At 32.1% G+C, this 18128-nt stretch overlaps 1 protein-coding gene across 1 annotated transcript in view; it reads left to right on the top strand.

Moving 5' to 3' along the window:
• Positions 1-11935: 11935 nt before the first annotated feature.
• Positions 11936-18128, top strand: part of LOC132742982 (phosphorylase b kinase regulatory subunit beta-like) — a gene marked incomplete at its 5' end in the record, with an annotated part of 43834 nt that continues 37641 nt past the window's right edge. Inside the window, 3 exon segments of the mRNA XM_060731485.1 lie at positions 11936-12001; positions 13053-13189; positions 15353-15512. Coding sequence (XP_060587468.1) covers positions 11936-12001; positions 13053-13189; positions 15353-15512 — 363 coding nt within the window.

Here is an 18128-nt window from a genome sequence, read left to right as displayed (position 1 = left end):
TCAGGGAAACTGTAATGACTCTCGTCACAGAGTGTGGGGTAAGCCAGTCAAAAGTAAATCTTGTTTTGCAGACTGTTTTAAAGAATCTCACTGGAAAAACTCTGTCACGTCTGCCCAGTACTGGTGTGAAAAGCAGACTCTTGCTTGAGGCTAAACGTGTTGCAAACCAGCATGTTGCCCAGGCATTAATGAATGGTTCTTTTACCTTACATCAAGATGGTACCTCAAAATTTCATAAGCATTTTGAAAGTTTTCAGGTCACTGGTGATGGCATAACTTTGTCTGCAGGTATTGTTGAGGTAGGTAAAGGGGATGCTTTAACATTGTTTGACACATTTACCACTCTCCTGTCAGATTTAGTTGATTGTATTAAAAATGGTAACAGAAGGGAATGTCTGGCTAAACTTGTGACTTCAATTATTGCTACCATGTCTGATCAAGGATCTGTAAACCATGTTTTTACAGAAAAATTTCAGGAATTTCGACAAGGGCTTTTGCCTGTTGCTTATGAAAACTGGGATACTTTATCCACTGAAAATCAACAGAAACTTGGTGAGTTGTTTTCTTTTTTTTGTAAGATGCATATATTTGTAAACATGGCATCAGAAACAGACAAATGTTTAAAAAACTTGGAAGATACCATCATTGCCGAAGGCCGAAATCCGTATGCATTTCACTCTGCTGAGAGCGGTACTTCACGTTTAGTCCGTACAGTCAGCAAAGCTTTTACAAGCCATGGGTGTGAGAAATCTGGTGTTGGTGGTCATTTTTTAACTTATCTGCAGGACAAAGGTATGAAAAATCAATTAATTACATTCAGAGGTCACAGGTTCAATCACCTTTTTATGCTGCTGGTTGTACGTTCTACCACATTTCAGATATATGTGATTTTTTACAAAAGTGGGCAGAACCCAATGAACTCTTGCGAAGCATATCGTTTGACACTAGAGAATGTTTATACTTAGCGGGTGCCCGAGCTTTGGGTTTAATTGACAAGTTAGTCACTGGTCCATTATGGAGAATTATTGAAAAAGTGCCAAGCTCCCTGTCTCTGAATACACACCTCTACCAGTTAAAGCTTAACTTGGAAAATTGGTCAAAAGATGCATCAGCAGTATTAGAAGGTGAGTGTGTTTTTAGTGAGGACCTAGTTTCTGTGACCAAAGACTGTATTTACGAGTCTTTGATTGCTCCTGCAGAGGATGCATTGCTTGATACTTACACTCAGATGGCTCTTGAGATCTGTTTTTCAGCAATGCTGATAATCTTAGAACGGCAGTGTAAGGACCAGTTGCCGGGAGGTAAGTACTGGGATCTCGAACCAGCCACTATTGACAAACTGTCAACTGTCCCAACCACAAATACTGTATCGGAACGGGATTTTGCCCAGTTAGATGTTTTGATGAGGACTAAGCCATCTGCCTCCACAACAACATTTGAATCCATCATCATGTGGACGAACAACAAAACATCTGACTGGCTAAATTCCCTACCGGCTGATAAGAAACAGTCAATTCTTGACGATGCAAGATTGCATGTTCCTGACATGACTAAAAAACTGAAAGAGCGGCAACAGAAACTGTTTGAGGTAAAATTAAATACTCTTAAAGAAAGGCAAGCAAAAAAGGCAAAGCAAGAAGAAAAACAACATTCAAACAAAGTAAAACTAACACAAAAAATACAAGAAACTGGTGGGTTATGGATTACAATTGAAGATTTTGAAACATTCAAAGCATCATGCAACTCAAACACAGAACTGAAAGAAGGTATACTATCACAGTTACAATTTAGAAAGCAAGTGCTAGGCAGTAAAGGTTCAAAAGAGCTTTTCCAGCAGTCACATAAAGGTAAACAATTTTCACTTGAAGATTTGCAGCGTAATATCGTTGAAGTTATCAACTTGAATTTAGAGGAGGTTTCTGAGCCAAGTGAGCCAAAACTGATATATAAAGAACCTGTACAGGTTGAAAATGATGTCATGACATTAAAAATCAGTCTTAATGGGAAAATTGAGGAAAATAGGAAAAAAGTGTTAATTTCACAGCAGAAGCAGTTGCTTCCATCTTTTAAAGCAGATCCTGACAAACTGGTAGGTAAAAAAATAAAACATAAATGTAGGGACCCAGTCTCAAAAACGGTAGAGTGGTTCAAAGGTGAAGTGGTAGAAATTTTTCAATACCATGAAAATGTACTTAAAATAGAGTACAATGTGAGGTATGATGATGATGATGATCTCTGGCATTTCCCTCTTTTGAAAGATATGGAAAATGGAGATATTATAATTAACAGTTAAAATGGGTGTCCATAGCAGGTTTCAAATCCAGAGTTATTTAATATAAAAAGTTGGTTTATCATATTGTTTGGCCACCAAGGCTGGAAGAATTAAGATTACACAATTTATTTGAAATTATAATAATAAAGTGTAGTGTTTTCTAACTTAAAAAAAAATTACTATAAAAGCATTTTAAGAAAACCTTAACATCATACTTTTATTTCTGGTCCAATAAATATGGTCATATAATCATGCATTTATTCTCTGAAAACAGATACTCAATTGATGAAATTTATAGGCAATTATCAATATTTCTATTTTATGTTTTATTAAAGGTATTAAATCTAATAGACTAATACTATGATTTTTCCAAAAAAAAACTACAAGTGTTTGTTTCTATAAGTATTTATTTTGCAGATGCATGGCAATAAATAATGATTTTCTGAAAATCTTTGTAAAAGCGTGAGAGAAGTAAGAATGGCATGTTGTTCAATACTTGTACATGTACTTTTTTTAAAATAAATGAACTGTAAGAAGCTGGTTGCTATGGTAACAAACACTATTTTTAAATGAGAAATCACTATTTCTAAAGGAGAAAATGTATGTTTTAACATGTAAAAAAGAAAATAATAGAAAGCTTTCATTTTCGATAAAAATTGGGTAAAAATTTAGAGATTTTAATATTTTGCTACATTTCGTTGCTATGGTAACCAACATAAAATGATCTTTACATTTATATACTTGAATGATTGTTTTAAATAATCATCATAATTGAAAACTACTTCGTATGTGCACATAAATTGATTAAAATGCCTATAATTACAGTTTTCAGCACTTTTTGTTCCGTGCTGTTACCATGGTAACCAACTTTACTTCAAAATATGTAGATTAATTTTTTTTTTTAAATGATCATTAATGATAAGTGTTTAATTAATTAAATACTTTATAAATATTTTAATACATTTGTTAAGCTAAAAATGTCTCCGATTCATATCTCGTGGACATTTTCTTCATTTTTTTTCAGATTTTATAAAATTCTGATGTGTTGCGGCATTTTTCCTACCAACATGGTTTCCATGGCAATCTGAATATAGCGATGAATGTATTAAAAGATTTGTCTTTATCTTACCTTTCCAAAAATGTATACTTTATATGTAATAAACAAAATGTTTGTGAGAGTAAATATGGATTTGTTATTACATTCTTGTATTTTTTTATGATTTCGGTGCCGTAAGCTCTTATATATAAGTACTATATAATTAATTACAGTTTGACGCATAATTATCCGACTTCAAAAAGTCATAACTTTAAAAGTTTACAAGGTACATTATACATGAATACATCATTTTAAAGGTATTTTTAAGATCTATGCAATGGTTACAGTTTGCAGTAGTTTCATTCACATTTAAAAATTCACCTGAACCCCCTAAATATACCTAATAAATCTATCTTGTAATTTATTGTTTTCCCATAATTTAAAAAAAATCTTACAATTATCAATACTTAGGACTTAGAAGACACCCCTTAGGACCTAGACATAGAACATTTATGTCCAGCCAAATGATTGCTTCTTGCATGTTTAACCAGTATTAAATCTTACGGTGAGAAAAATGTGCAGCTTGCGCGGTACTCCGGTAGTGAAAATATATTGGCGTGCCAAAGCTTGATTCTGAGATATTTTTGTTCTGGGGCAGAATCTTGCTTTTATACGTAGAGGCGAGATATTGCCCAGACACGAAAATGGTACATCTTGTCGCGTAGTACAATTAGTTGGACTACCTGCCTTGGGCTCGAACCCAGGACCCTTCTTATACCGTGCCGCGGCTCTACAGACTGAGCTATCCGGCTACTTAAATGCATCATCTCCCCTAAAATGTGATCAGTTCTGAACCATGACATAAATCAGACAAATGAGGATTAGGAAAGTCAAAAGAGAATCTCGATCACCTCTGTTCAGATTACAGCACACAACATCAGAATAAGGAATTATAATGATCTATTCTTATATCATTCTACCTCCTTGTCCCACTTTCCTGTTGAAAAGGCCCAATGCTACGGAGACAAAAGACAGTCAGTCAGTAAATAAAATACATGTCCTCTAAAAACTCTAGCTTGTATATCTCTGGCCTTTTTGGCATCATTGAAAATAACAATTGCATATATTGACATCTAGCAATGTGTTGCATCGCCCATTCTCAATAAAATAAAGCATTTGAGGTTGAAAAATATTAAAAATTTGATGTTGTCATTGTGTCATTTTTTATCGCTGAAGTAAATGTTTAGGGTATTTTGCAAGTTTGCCAGAAATATTTTGAACAAGAAACTATGATATAACAGGATGGCATTTATTTCGGTAATGACACTGTATTTCTTAGGTAAGGTAGATTTCAGATCTAATAATGTAACATATTGGCTGCATATTAATAACAAATGTCTGTAAAATATATCAAAATCTGTAAATTCTCTATCTAGAGGGACTTTCTAACCCAGGAAAATTCAAAGAAGTTGGGTACCTTGCTAATTTTCAGTCAATTTCTTCAAAGTTAAATATTCGTAGAAAGCAAAAATAGTCAATTTTGAAAATGATTATTTTATGTCTTCATTCAAAGGATATATATCATATATAATATATGAGAGGTCGAATGCATACACAATTTTTGTATTAGCAATTTTTTTTCTCAAAATATTCAACTTTCCACTTTCTTAATATTTGGAAAATTTAGTACTAAACAGTTCGATATTTATCCCCATATAGGATGTCACGTATGTTTCATTTTATTCAAATGCAAGTAAAGGTTGGGAAACAATTCTATTTTTTTGTAAAATAATTTATATTTATGGATATTATTTTAACATTATTATATATAGAATGAAATACGGCCAGTAAGCTCTTTGCAGAAACGAATTAGTTTGTTGCTGAGAACATCAATATCGTGTAATATATTTTTAACATTTCTGCTGGTACATCAACATATTATTAACATATCTTTCCTTTGTAAAAACAATTTTGTGTCTTCTTACATCTAATACAAGGTAACCGTTACTAACAGGCATGCTAATCCCAACTTTATCTTTAATTTTCAAAAATTGTTGAATTGTAAGTTGGAGTAACGTATGTTTCACACTCGCTTATTTATGAACTTTATCACGGAATTTAAACTTACATGTAAAATCGACTTTTTTTATTTAGGAATCAAATGCACATCATTCTATTGTCATAAAATGCGATTTTATGTTTTTATATATGCATGTGTAAACAATATAAAGTCTGTTTGATAAAAAGTAACCGTTTTGTTTAACTGTGTTACTTAAAACAAGTAAAAACACGACCAAAGTTAACAAAATTTACTTACTAATGTCAAATAGAAGTTAATGTTGATGTTATTACGTGCTTTCTGACTTCAAATTTCCCTTTTGATAAACTTACTTTAAAAAGTTGATAACGTATGTTTCTGTAACGTATGTTTCATTTTTACATTGAAAGTGGGTTAAAAATGAGACGCAAGACCGTTTAAGCCGCCATAATTTGTGGTTAATATATCAGAGTTACACACATGTTAATATTCTTTCTGTTTGGATCCTTCTTTGAATGGATTGGCTGCTTAAAATAATGGTAACGTATGTTTCTTTTTAAAGTGCTGTTGAAAAAGATTTGAATAAAAAATGAAAATTTCCGAAAATAGAATGATATTTGAGAGGCTGCAAGCTTATTTTTACTTATAATTATATATATGCTGTATTATTAAGCATGCATCGATTCAATTATGTAATTTGGGTTTCACTTCTTATTGTTTTAGGTTTGTCCACTATTATTTATATGCATTTGGCGACATTTGATCATTCATTATACCAATGAGATTTTAACAGTCAAATATAATTTTTAACCAATAATCAAAGTGCATATACACACAGCAATGACTTATATTGCACATGTTTCGTTTATTCTGGAACTACTTTTTTCTGAAACAACAATTTCAAAGTTGAAATTCTAGGTGCGACAGTAACGTATGTTACATTTTAGGGCATTAATGGTACTTGTAAAAGAAAAAATAACAGATAGAAATGTAAACTGAGAGTGTCCCTATTAGACAAAGTGGCAGCCACCTTTCTAACGACATTTTTTGACCTCAAGAAAAAAACCTTCGTAATAAGAGCTACCAAGTGGAACATAAATGCTGTGTTTTATTGAGAATGAGCGGCATGTCTGATAACAAGTAAAAAACTTGCTCTTTTTCAAAACAATAATTTGATTTTCATTGGCTGTTCTTATGGCTGAGGGGTTTGTCTTTAAGGGTTGAGCACCAGAATTGCAGCCAGCCATCAATTTTGATTGTTGACTGAAGAGTCAAAAAAATGGTTTATTTAATTACTGGGGTTTTATCATGTTTAGATCCCACAGGTGGGATGTTTGACCTCTGTGTTTTTTTTTTTAACACCCCCAGTTTTGGGTTAGCCAAAATAATCTTTCCAGTTTGCACCAATATGACCTAAACTGTGTGGCGCACTGTTATACCAACAAAACAATACAAACTTACTGGCCATCGGTGATCTGACTGGTGCATTTAAAAACTTAGTACAATTAGCAATTGATTTTCTCATTCGTATCAAACTTCTTTTGGCAACTGGATGCTAAGCCTATCTAGATGTAATTATATTCATTTTTTCTGGTTAGTAACTATTAAGCCCAAACCTCAGTAAACATAATTGGAATAGTAATTATTCAAAAACTTTTCATTCCATTTTTTATTATACATTTATTAGGCATTCCTTAATTGTTAATTACTTCTTTTTTTGATATGTTATATTCGTGTTTCGTTGTTTCACTGTACTGTATTATCTATACCACTTATTCAACACACTCATGGGATGTTGCCACAGATAGTAATAATGTAAGCTTTAGTTTGTCATTTCTGTATAACCCCTCCTTGCCTGGTTGGGCAATAGTTTGCATTGATTTTTAAGCTATTTTGTTTAGGGAATTTTGCCTTTTTCCACCTGAAAAAAAGTAGATATTTTTTCCCAATTATAAAAAACAGTTTTCCTCTTAAAATTTTAAAAAGAAAGAAACCTCTTAAATTATTTTGAGTGATTAAAACTAGGGAAATCAGTAATTAGTATGGATTATAATTTACATAGCTACTGCTGGTTTTATCATTTTGAAAATTAAATTGATTTGTAAATTTTGTTTCTAGTCTGGTGATTTTGACTCCCACCCCAAAATGCTGCTAATGAAACCATTTTTTCTCATTTGAGGGTCCCCCCACTTACCCAAAATGTGAAAAAAATACACTTGTTTTTGTTTTTAGTATCAAAGATGATGTTAAATCTGTTCAGATTTGCAGTTGATGGTAAATTTCTAAAAGGAGGCAAAATTTAATCACGCTGACATTCCCTAGAAGGGTGTTCCTTTCTAAATTTAAAGGCCCATTATGCCAAGAAATTAGTTTATTCTTATTTTTCAACAGCTTTTTATTTTTTGTTGTAGTAACTTTCAGTGTTTTTAAGAATTACGCATTCGGAATAACCCAATTACCATTGTTTTTTTATTGTAGGTATATTTTAAAGTGATTTAGTATTTTTGGATTGAAGTCAAAATCCTTATTTGTTTAATTTGCTACTTTATGACAGGACGTAATTTCAAATTTAGCTCTCAACTTTCTTCATGTATGATTACATTTACATACCTAAAAGCATTATTTAAATGTTCCATAAATTTGTTTGCCTTTTCTTATAAAAAAATATTTATTTGTTTCAGGGGCTAACAAATTACCCATGGCTTTTTATGTTGTTTTTTTTATTATTTCAGATAAAGCGGCCAAATATTAGCAATTCAGAGTGGTAACCACTTGGTTGTTTCCTAGATTGGTTTATACACAGAACAGCCTGCAGAACTCAGTCAGGGACGGGCAATTTATTGCGCAACCAGCTGCTGGGCCCTTTCACAAGCATATAGGAATTTGGAAACTTATAGAAATAAATACAGTCAGCAATTGATTTGGTTTTCATTTTAGAGTTTGACTTTTTCAAAGAAAAGGGAAAGAGCTATTTTCAATCACACTTTATTTTAAGGTTTTTTCCCCTTTAACAAAACGTAACCAAAAAAAAAAAAAAGGGGTTTTGGAAATTTGAAATTTTTCAACAAAATTTTTTCTCCTTGAATTTTGATTTGGAAGGGCCCACAGGGTTCCCATAACTCTTATTACCATTCACAAAAGTTATGCCCCTTTTTCTTACGTCATGCCACTGAGAATGTCAAAGGAAATTTTGTCTACCATATAGCTTTTTGCTAAATTTGATATTTTTGTTTTATAAATTTTTGTAACAAGTCTTAAGCACCTTTTTGAATTGTCATTTGGTTTTTTTCCCATTTAAAGGGAGAGATTTTAAAAAAGGTTTGATTTAACAAAAATTTTAAAATTAGGATTTTAAAAAGATTTAAAAGGGATGATCTTTGGTTTGTAGCAAAACGGGTTTAAATTTTACTCCCAAACCCTTTTCCCCCCATCAGTAAGGGGGGAAATTTCCCCCATTTAGCCTAGGGAAACGGCAGGTTGTTTGGGTTAGTGCCGCCCCTCCCTAAAATAATGTTATAGGGTTTCCACATAAGGTTTCGCTGAAAAGTGGACATAAAAACTCAGTTTTGGGTTTGTGACAAAACATAACCCTAAAGAATAAAAAATTTAATTTTCACTTTTATTGTAGCGGATTGCCCAATATCAAGGTAAAAAAGGGAAATATTTAAACCTCAATTTTTGCAAGAAAAAATATAGGGGTTTATTTTTTATTTTGGGGAAAAGGGCCCAGCGCAAGGTGATTTTATAGTTTTTAAGAAAAAATTTGTCTTTGACAAGGTGGTACTTATATATGGAGACGAAGCCTGAAGATCGTTCCCTCAAAAAATTGTCCATAAATTTGTAGATAAATATAAAAAATAACATATACAGTTTAAAGTTTTCTTTGGGATGTTGAACATAATGAATACAAAGTTCCCTGAATTTCTCATTTTCCCATGACTGTTTTGCCTTTTTATTTTTTCCCAAAAGGTGTAAATGTAAAAAGAAAAGCCCAACATTCTAAATACAAAAAAAAATGATATTTCAATATATTTTTTAAAAGAATGCAAACTGTTAATTAAAGGTTGTGAAAAAAATGAGCTTTTTATTGAAGATAATAGTGTTAGTGCTAACTTGTTTGCCCCCTCTTTAGCCCCTGCAAAGTTAGGCCTGAAAAAAAAAAAGAAAAATTTTAAAACAGCTCCATATAAAATCTTTTTATAGAATAAATCAATACTTTCAAGGGAAACATATCAATCAATTTATGTATAATTGTTTGATTATTATTACACCTTTATTTAAATTCATTAAAATAGGTAGAAAAATTCAAGGGAAATTTCAGAGGCTGAACCATCCTTACACAGTTTTTGACCCTAAAAACAGGGACCCTTCTCAACAAGGATAAATGAGTTTTGAACACTTACCAGGTAGCAAATTTTTGTATTTAGCGCAATTTTTTTTTGACTTGATTATATTAATAATTAACAAAGAAACCAAAATGGTTTTTAGAATTGGGTCAGATTCAGTCATTGAAAAATGCCCGGCAAAAGGATTTAGCTCTCTATGTACTTGCCCTTGGTTTCAAATTTTTATCCCCCCTGAAATTTTTATCAACAAAATTGTGAAAAATACTAATTATTCATTAGTTATTGAGTGCGAAAGCTTTAATAGTACATTAGAATGAAATTACTAATTATTACAGTTATACAAGATTTGAAACAAGTGAGATTAAGACAAAAAATGTTTGCTAAAATAATTCTGCCTGTCTGTTTATTAGTCCCCTACCGGTTTACCGGAGGGGACTTTAGGTTTTACCCTCCGTCCGTCTGTCTGTCTGTCCGCACTCGCAGGAGAGTAATTATGTGGCTAGAGGGACAATAGGTAACTGTTCTTTCTCTTTCATGTCATTCATTCCGTAATGCTTTTATGTGGCTATTTTCTTTTGTGTGGCTAAAAAGAACAATAGAGAGAACAATAGAGTAGCCACATAATTACTGTCCTGTGAGAACGTCCGTCCGTCTGTCTGTCTGTCAGTCCGTCAGTCCATCCGTCCACAAAACTGGATCCCTCGATAACTTGAAAAAGTACTGAAAATATTTTTATGAAAACTTGATACGTATAGATAGATGGCAGTAGTTGAGAATATGCACATCGTTTTTCTTTTTTCCTATGTTGAAAATTCTGGTGCCTATGGCAACAAATAGGCTGAAAAATATGAAAATTTTACACATAAATTGGATCCCAGTGATAACGCAAAAAGATACGGAAAATATTTTATGAAACTTGAAAATATGGGTGATGTAGTCTGGAGATTAGCACGTCTTTTTCTTTTCTTTCCTATGTTGAAAATTCTGGTTTGCTATATTGCAACTCATAAGACTGAAATATGGCAAATTTTACACATAACTGAATCCAGTGATAACTCAAAAAGTACTGAAATATTTTTATGAAACTTGACATATGGGTAGATGCTGTCTTGAGATTATGCTTGTCTTATCTGTTTTTCCTATTTTGAAAGAAAAAAAAATGGTTGCCCTTGGTAACAAATAGGCTTAAAACATGCAAATATAACAATATTGTGATTAGTCAAAAAAGAGCTGAAAATTTTTATGAAATTGCATCTTTAATTTCAAAAGTTATCTACTTTTTTAAAGAATTTTGCTTTTAAAAATGTTATATTTTGGTAACAGGGATGTTTCAAATATTAACTTTAGAGTGTCCTTCAGTCCGTCTGTCTGTCTGTTCATTAAAACTGTTTCCTGTGATCACTTTTAAAGAACTTTTCCAACAAATTTACTTAAAATAGAGAAAAATTGAAACATTAGTGAATGGCCAATGGCCCTTCAGAATGTTGATCCAGGGGTTCTTACCGGTAGGGGACTTATGGATTGCTTGCAATACTATGATAATTGCTTGTTGTGTTTGTTTTATCTAACGTAAATTGTGACATTAGTGGTGGACGTATGTCTATGCCACTGCTGATGGTCGAATGCGTCCATTTTGTAATGTACTAGTCCACCATAATTCCATTTGCTTTATTTTCCATATATAAACATAAACATCATGAGAGTCGCAGTCAATCTTAGTTATAATATTCTTATCAACATGTATATTATTATATAGTCATGTATAATTATTTAACATTAGGAGTGTCACGTTTATCTGTTTAAATGGGTACAGTCGGTTTTTACCTAAAAACCGGTTAGAAAATTCAATGACTGGTAACTGAGGTTAGTATTTGACTTAGTGACGGAAAAGTTATTTATTGATTCTAAGTATTACCTTAGTTTTTTTATAACAAGATATGACAATTGTTTATATTTTAGTTGTACTTAACTACCGGTAGGTATTTTTCCGATCTGATGGGATATGGTAGACCCTAGCGGAAAAAAGTTACTTAGTTACTCCATATTCAGATATGTATTGTACAACAAAATATGAACAAAATCTTGTCATAAAGAAACAAAGTTCGTTGAAAATTTAAGAATTTTATAAGTACGGTCAGTTAAATGTTTAACACAGTTATTACGTCGCTGTTTAAATGGTTAGAATTTTTTCTAACCGTGACACCCCTATTTAACATAATGGCAAATTTGTTTTTTCTTTTTTATTACAGATTGATGTAGTTGGGTTATATCTAATTATGCTGGTACAAATGATCACTTCTGGACTTCAGGTGATAATTATACTGTTTGCTTTGTTTTTATACACCAGATGACCTTAAAGGTGTATTATTGTATGGTGTTGTCCGTCCGTCTGTTTGCACTACTGAAAATAAATCGCCTTACTCTTGTTTCATATCAAATTTGCTTAACAGAATTTGCTCTTGGCACAACTGTTACTTACATTTGTACAGCAATGTCTATTATTTCAGAACTGTCTTCATTAATGACCCTGGTACATAATATCACAGTTTGGTTATTTGGTCATCATTTTTGGTATAGTTATGGCCACCTTGCCATTTGGATCTCAGATCACTTGGGCAAAAACAAAACAGTTAAAAACCTTTTTATATTTCTCTCTGTATTTAACAATTAAAAGGAATTTTGACATGAAGGAACTGGAAATATTTTTTCAAGGCTTGTGTACCATTTGATATAGGTCTGAACTTTGGACCAAAAATATCCAAGTCTGAACCAAAAGCTTGTGTGTAAAATTTTAGATCATTTCTTAAGTCTGTTTTGTCCTAAATAATCATTTTTATTGTGCAGAATGACCAAAAAATGAAAAGCATTGCAATGTTTTTCACTCATAAAGGGGATAAAAATCTTGCAGAAAATAAATTTTCAGTATTAGTTCAGAGTAACCAATACAATGTTTTCTGTATGATCTTTTTTCCATTTTAAGTGCATCACTTGTGTTCATTGCAATTTTTTTTTTTTAATTTTCATTCTTCATGAACTTGCAATAAACAGAAAAGAAAGTTCTGACATCAAAAAGAGGAAGATAACTTTAATTTGTGAAAACACCTCTTTTTAAAAAAAAAATCTTTGAAAATATGGTTGCAGAAAGTGGAATTCTCCCACTGAAAGTGGGAGTCTCCCGCTGAAAATGGGAGAGTTCACATGTATGAGTTTTAGGCTTTGACCACAGTGGATCTCTTTTAACATATCTAGCCTCTATGCTGTATATTGTGTTCCAATATCTCATTCCCCATTCCAACTTTGAATAGATAAGAAAGAAATAATGAAAAATATTTTATTAATTTTAATTAATTTTTACTTAAGATAATATACACAACGGATGAAGTGAACTTTGTACAGAACCTGGTATTCTATGTAGAGAGAGCGTACAGAACACCAGATTATGGTATGTGGGAGAGAGGTAGCAAGTATAATAATGGAAGCACAGAGGTTCATGCCAGGTAATTACATGCACACTTATTTTTACTGGTAATAATTAAGGATCTTGGAAAGAAGGCGTGGGGAAATGGTTTCAAATTGTAAGACAAATTGCTGCTGCAAAAAAATGACGCTCATTATTATACTAATAGTTCTTTTTATAGTTCAGTTAAATCTGGTAACAAATTGTGGCACATTGTAATAATCCCTGCTGTAGGATTAAAAATGTGTCTAAGTGATTCTCTATCTCAGGTATTTGATTGGTCAGAAACTGCCACAGAATGTACACTGACCAAAGAAAATCCTGTGATTTGAGATTGAACTCAGGAAAAAGTTTTATAACCTCTAGTCTTGGTTATCTAATTACATTATAGGACTTTTGCAATAGGGTAAAAACTGTCAATTGTTATAATAGTAATTTTGTTGACAAGAACATACTTGTATCAAATGGTGATATATTCTGTATATATTTTACTAGTGTAGTGGAGTAAAATCTGGTTGCAGAAGTTGTTATCTGAAAATCGACAAATGTGGGTTTTAACAAGTTATGCCCCACAAAAAAAATCTACCATTAGATTCTATAGCTTCATGGAACACTACCGCTCACAATAGATTTAGTCAATCTGTTGTGCTTTTTTTGAAGCTGTAACTGTAAAAGTTTGTTTGTACCCCTAGATAATCTAAGAAAACCAAAATATTTTCATTTCTTGTGTAAGTCCATTGTGACATGTACAGCACATTTGCAGTAGAGTCAAAACTTTATGTACAAGCTAGTACATTGCGACACATTACATATGGTCCTTTCACTGTGAGTGGAGTTAAAAATTGTTTGCAGTAGGTTTAAAGTCAGTCCTTAAATTTGACACATTAGTACTTTTGCAGAAGAGTGAAAAACTTGGTTGCAAAATCTGATACATAACCGTAATTCTGTTGACGGGTAAAAACTGGTACCAAATTCTCACGGTGGCACATAGATATTTAGCATAGTAGTAAAAACTGGTTGCAAATTGTGACACAAGGAAGTTTCTTATTTTAATTCCAAGTGATGGAGATATACTTATTTAAAGTTATTTTTGGCTTGTGTATTTATAATTTCTTGTTTTTACAGTGATTGTCCACAACTTTGTGGGACAGCCCTAGTACATAAGCATTTTTATTCTAACATGTTGGTTCAACAGAGAGGAAAGAATTCAGGAAAATCTATAAATTGTGCAGTAAAGTTATAGCTTATCTCAAATTGGGATAAATTATACTTTAGTGATTTGCATCAGGGTGAAAGTTTATTTCAGTATTTAACTTATAATAATTTCACAACAAACGTCATTGTCCCACTTTGTGGATCCTTTTTTACCTCCATTCATGATTTGTAAATTTTAAATTGTGACTCTGGTTACCTCCCTTGATACTCTATAAATCCTTCTATGAAAAAAAAAAATGGATGAAAATCACGACCAAGATTTGTTGGGGAGATCAACAAATGATGAGGAAGCATAGCATAACTAGTGTCTGTAGCAATTCCCTTTATATACCATTATCCTTTACCAACATTATGGAGGCGGGGTAGAAAAAATATATACTTCCTCGTAAAAAGTATGTTACCAATTATATAAGAATTATAAAGACGGGGTAAAAATAAGATAGTTGCTGGTAAAAAGCATGTGATAGATTTATTTTAAATTCGGAATGAAAAACTCTTTGTTTATAGTTCTATAGGAATGGCAAAGGCTGCATTAGAAGCAATAAATGGTGTCAATCTATTTGGCGACAGCGGTGCATATTGGTCTGTCGTATTTTGCGACTTTGATGCACATAATAGAAACCGAACTATTTTTGATGAGTTGTTACCTAGGGAATCCAACTCAAAGGTATTGTAATGGTTTGAATGGAATTTCGTGTCACCTTGTGCAACTGAATATTAAACAGATCTTGTAACATTTTATGTCTGCTCACAAACTCAGAAAAGAATCACAGTCAATCATTTTCATTGGTTTACAATGTTATTTAGATCACAGTTTGTAACCAGTGGAAAATTGATAAAAATTAACATGGTTGCACATTTTTTTTTTTTAAAGTGCTAATTTCTTGGAGATCTGTTTGTTTTCAGTAGCATGTAGTTGTCATAGAAACCCATATAAAAGTACATGTTGTCATAACAAATTTTTAACACTTCCTGTGTCAAATTTCAGTTCAATAGGTATCGCAAAGGCAGCGTTAGAGGCGATTAATGGCGTCAATTTGTTTGGCGACCAGGGGGCATCATGGTCCGTGATATTCGTTGATATTGATGCTCATAACAGGAATAGAACCATATTTGAGTCAATTTTGCCGAGAGAATCCAATTCTAAGGTATAGATTTCCGCAGTGCATGTATTTCGAAAGGAGCACTGTTACTATAATAGCATCCTCAGTTTTACCTAGTGCTGTAGTAATATCCCTGGGTTATTCGGTTCAACTTTTTCTGTATGCATGTCAGTCTGGACTTTACTTAACAAAAATATTTCTCTTACTCTGAAATCATTTTAAAGTTTGATTTTTTTCCCTTCTTTTATGAATCTATTTAAGGTAAATTTCGATTTTTAGGTTGTTTTTGGGTAAAAAATATTATGTTTAGCTCAAATTTATATGTGCTTATAAAATGATTTCATTGTATTAAAGTGGTCTTCAGCTTTTCTAAAGGTTAAATGTTATTTTTAAATTAATTGTTTCAAAGAATGTAAAGGTGGAAAATGAAATTTACAGACAATAAAATACATAAACCTTAAGAAAACCTTACGCTACCTCTAAAATACCAGTTTTTACTCTATATTTAAATCAGTAATGCGGAGGTATTGTTTCCCCAACCTTCTATTGTTAGAAACGAGCGTCACTTATGTGTTATGTGCTCTTGGGACGCTGTTTTGAAGAAGGCTTAAACGTGATATAATGCACTTTTTCAAGATAAAATTACTGAAATACTTCGTTTGAAACAACACAGAATAATTGTTTTCTTAACAAAAATTGAAAGCTGAAGGTCGCTTTAAGGATAGAAATAAATACTCCAGTCTGTAACCTGTCATTCATCTCAATAGCCCATTTAATTCACACAAATCCATGTCCTGTGCACTATAAAACCATTTAAGCATACCACTTCAGATATAGTCAAATTAAATAATAAGCAAAATATTTAATAATCCTAGATATTTGGCAAACTACAATCAAATTCATAATGAATGGCAAACTGCAATCAAACTAATGATAATTAACCTACCATAATAACATCATAATAATTGGCATTCTACCATAAAATATATATCTATTTAAATGTTTGGAAAACTACCTTCAAATTCATACTCATATTTAGCAATCTACCATCAAATATATAATAGAAAGAGCATCGAAACACAGGATGATCTGATTTGTACGAGGGGGCATAGCCCCCGAGTATTAATCAGATTGCAGAGTGTTTTGATGTTCTTTCTCTTTTGTATCATAATCAAACATAAAAACACGTTCCCTGTTGTCACAATAATTTTTATGAAACCCTGGGAAAAAGTAAACCAATGAACGAGCATCTAAATATGATATTTCTGTATACCATTTAACTCTGACACATTTTCCACAGAAATGTCTCCAAACTATGATACAAACATATTTACCTTAAACATTCAGCAAACTACCTTCAATTTCATCTGCAATAATTGGCAATTAACATGGTTTATATAGGAATACACAATAGTTAGTTTATACAGAATAAATTTAGTTAGATTGTGTAGGAAGTTAAAAGCTTATAGACTCTGATTCTGGAACCAACTAGTACTAAATAATGAGTGTAAAGTTTCTTGCTCAGGGAAACATTATGACTTATACCTGACAGGGTTTGAACCCACACTGCTAGAAATCCTTATATTACCAGACCACTTGGTAATGCCAACTATTACTCAATAATTGGCAATCTACCATCAAATATATAGTCTTTTTGCAAATAAGTGGCAACTCACAATCAAATATAAATTCATCCTAAATATTTGGCTTCCTACCATCAAATTCATAATAGTTGGCTACCTACCATTCAATATATAGTCCTTCTGGAAATAATTGGCAACCAACCATAATATAGTCATACTCAATAATAAGAAGTCTAGCATCAAATATACATGTATATTCATCCTTAATATTTGATCCTGTAATCTTCTTTACTACTAGCTAATTAATTTCAATAGTTTGACAATTTGCTATCAAACATATTATTTATAACTCTTCTTAATATTTGGAAATCTGTCATTATATATATCATTTAAAGCTCTTCTAAATAATTGATAATTTCATTATTTCTATATATAAAATTAACACAATAAAAAAAACAATCTATTATCACTATTCTTTTTAGCTTCAATGTTAATTTACATGTAATTTATTTCACAAATAAACTATATATGAGCCGTGTCACGACAAAACCAACATAGTGGGTTTGCGACCACCATGGATCCAGACCAGCCTGTGCATCCGCGCAGTCTGGTCAGGATCCATGCTGTTCGCTTACAGACCCTATAACAAGTAAAGAAACTGATAGCGAACAGCATGGATCCTGATCAGACTGCGCGAATGCGCAGGCTAGTCTGGATCCATGCTGGTCGCAAACCCATTATGTTGGTTTTGTCGTGACGCAGCTCATAAGCTTTAAACATCTTGTCTCTATTTAGCAATTCACATCCTACCCTCTTTATTTTTACTGAGCAGTTTCCACATAAAATTTCCCTCATTATCTGGCAATTTGCTTTTCCTATGAACTTACAAAGGATATTTTAAAACTTACTTCCCCTTACTTTAACAGGAACTTTGCCCGTATATTTAATATTTTGCTTCCAATATTTACTTGCCTATATGCTTTCCACATGAGGTGAAACCTAAATATATAGCAGACTGAATCTAGACATTTGGCAGTCTGGTTTCCACATAAGCTTAATCTAGACATTTGGCAGACTG

This window comes from Ruditapes philippinarum, unplaced genomic scaffold (genome assembly GCF_026571515.1).
Source record: "Ruditapes philippinarum isolate M1 unplaced genomic scaffold, ASM2657151v2 ctg1132_1_1_1_1, whole genome shotgun sequence".
Taxonomy (NCBI): domain Eukaryota; kingdom Metazoa; phylum Mollusca; class Bivalvia; order Venerida; family Veneridae; genus Ruditapes; species Ruditapes philippinarum.
Note: the sequence above shows the minus strand (reverse complement) of the source record. Positions and strands in the feature narration are given on the sequence as shown.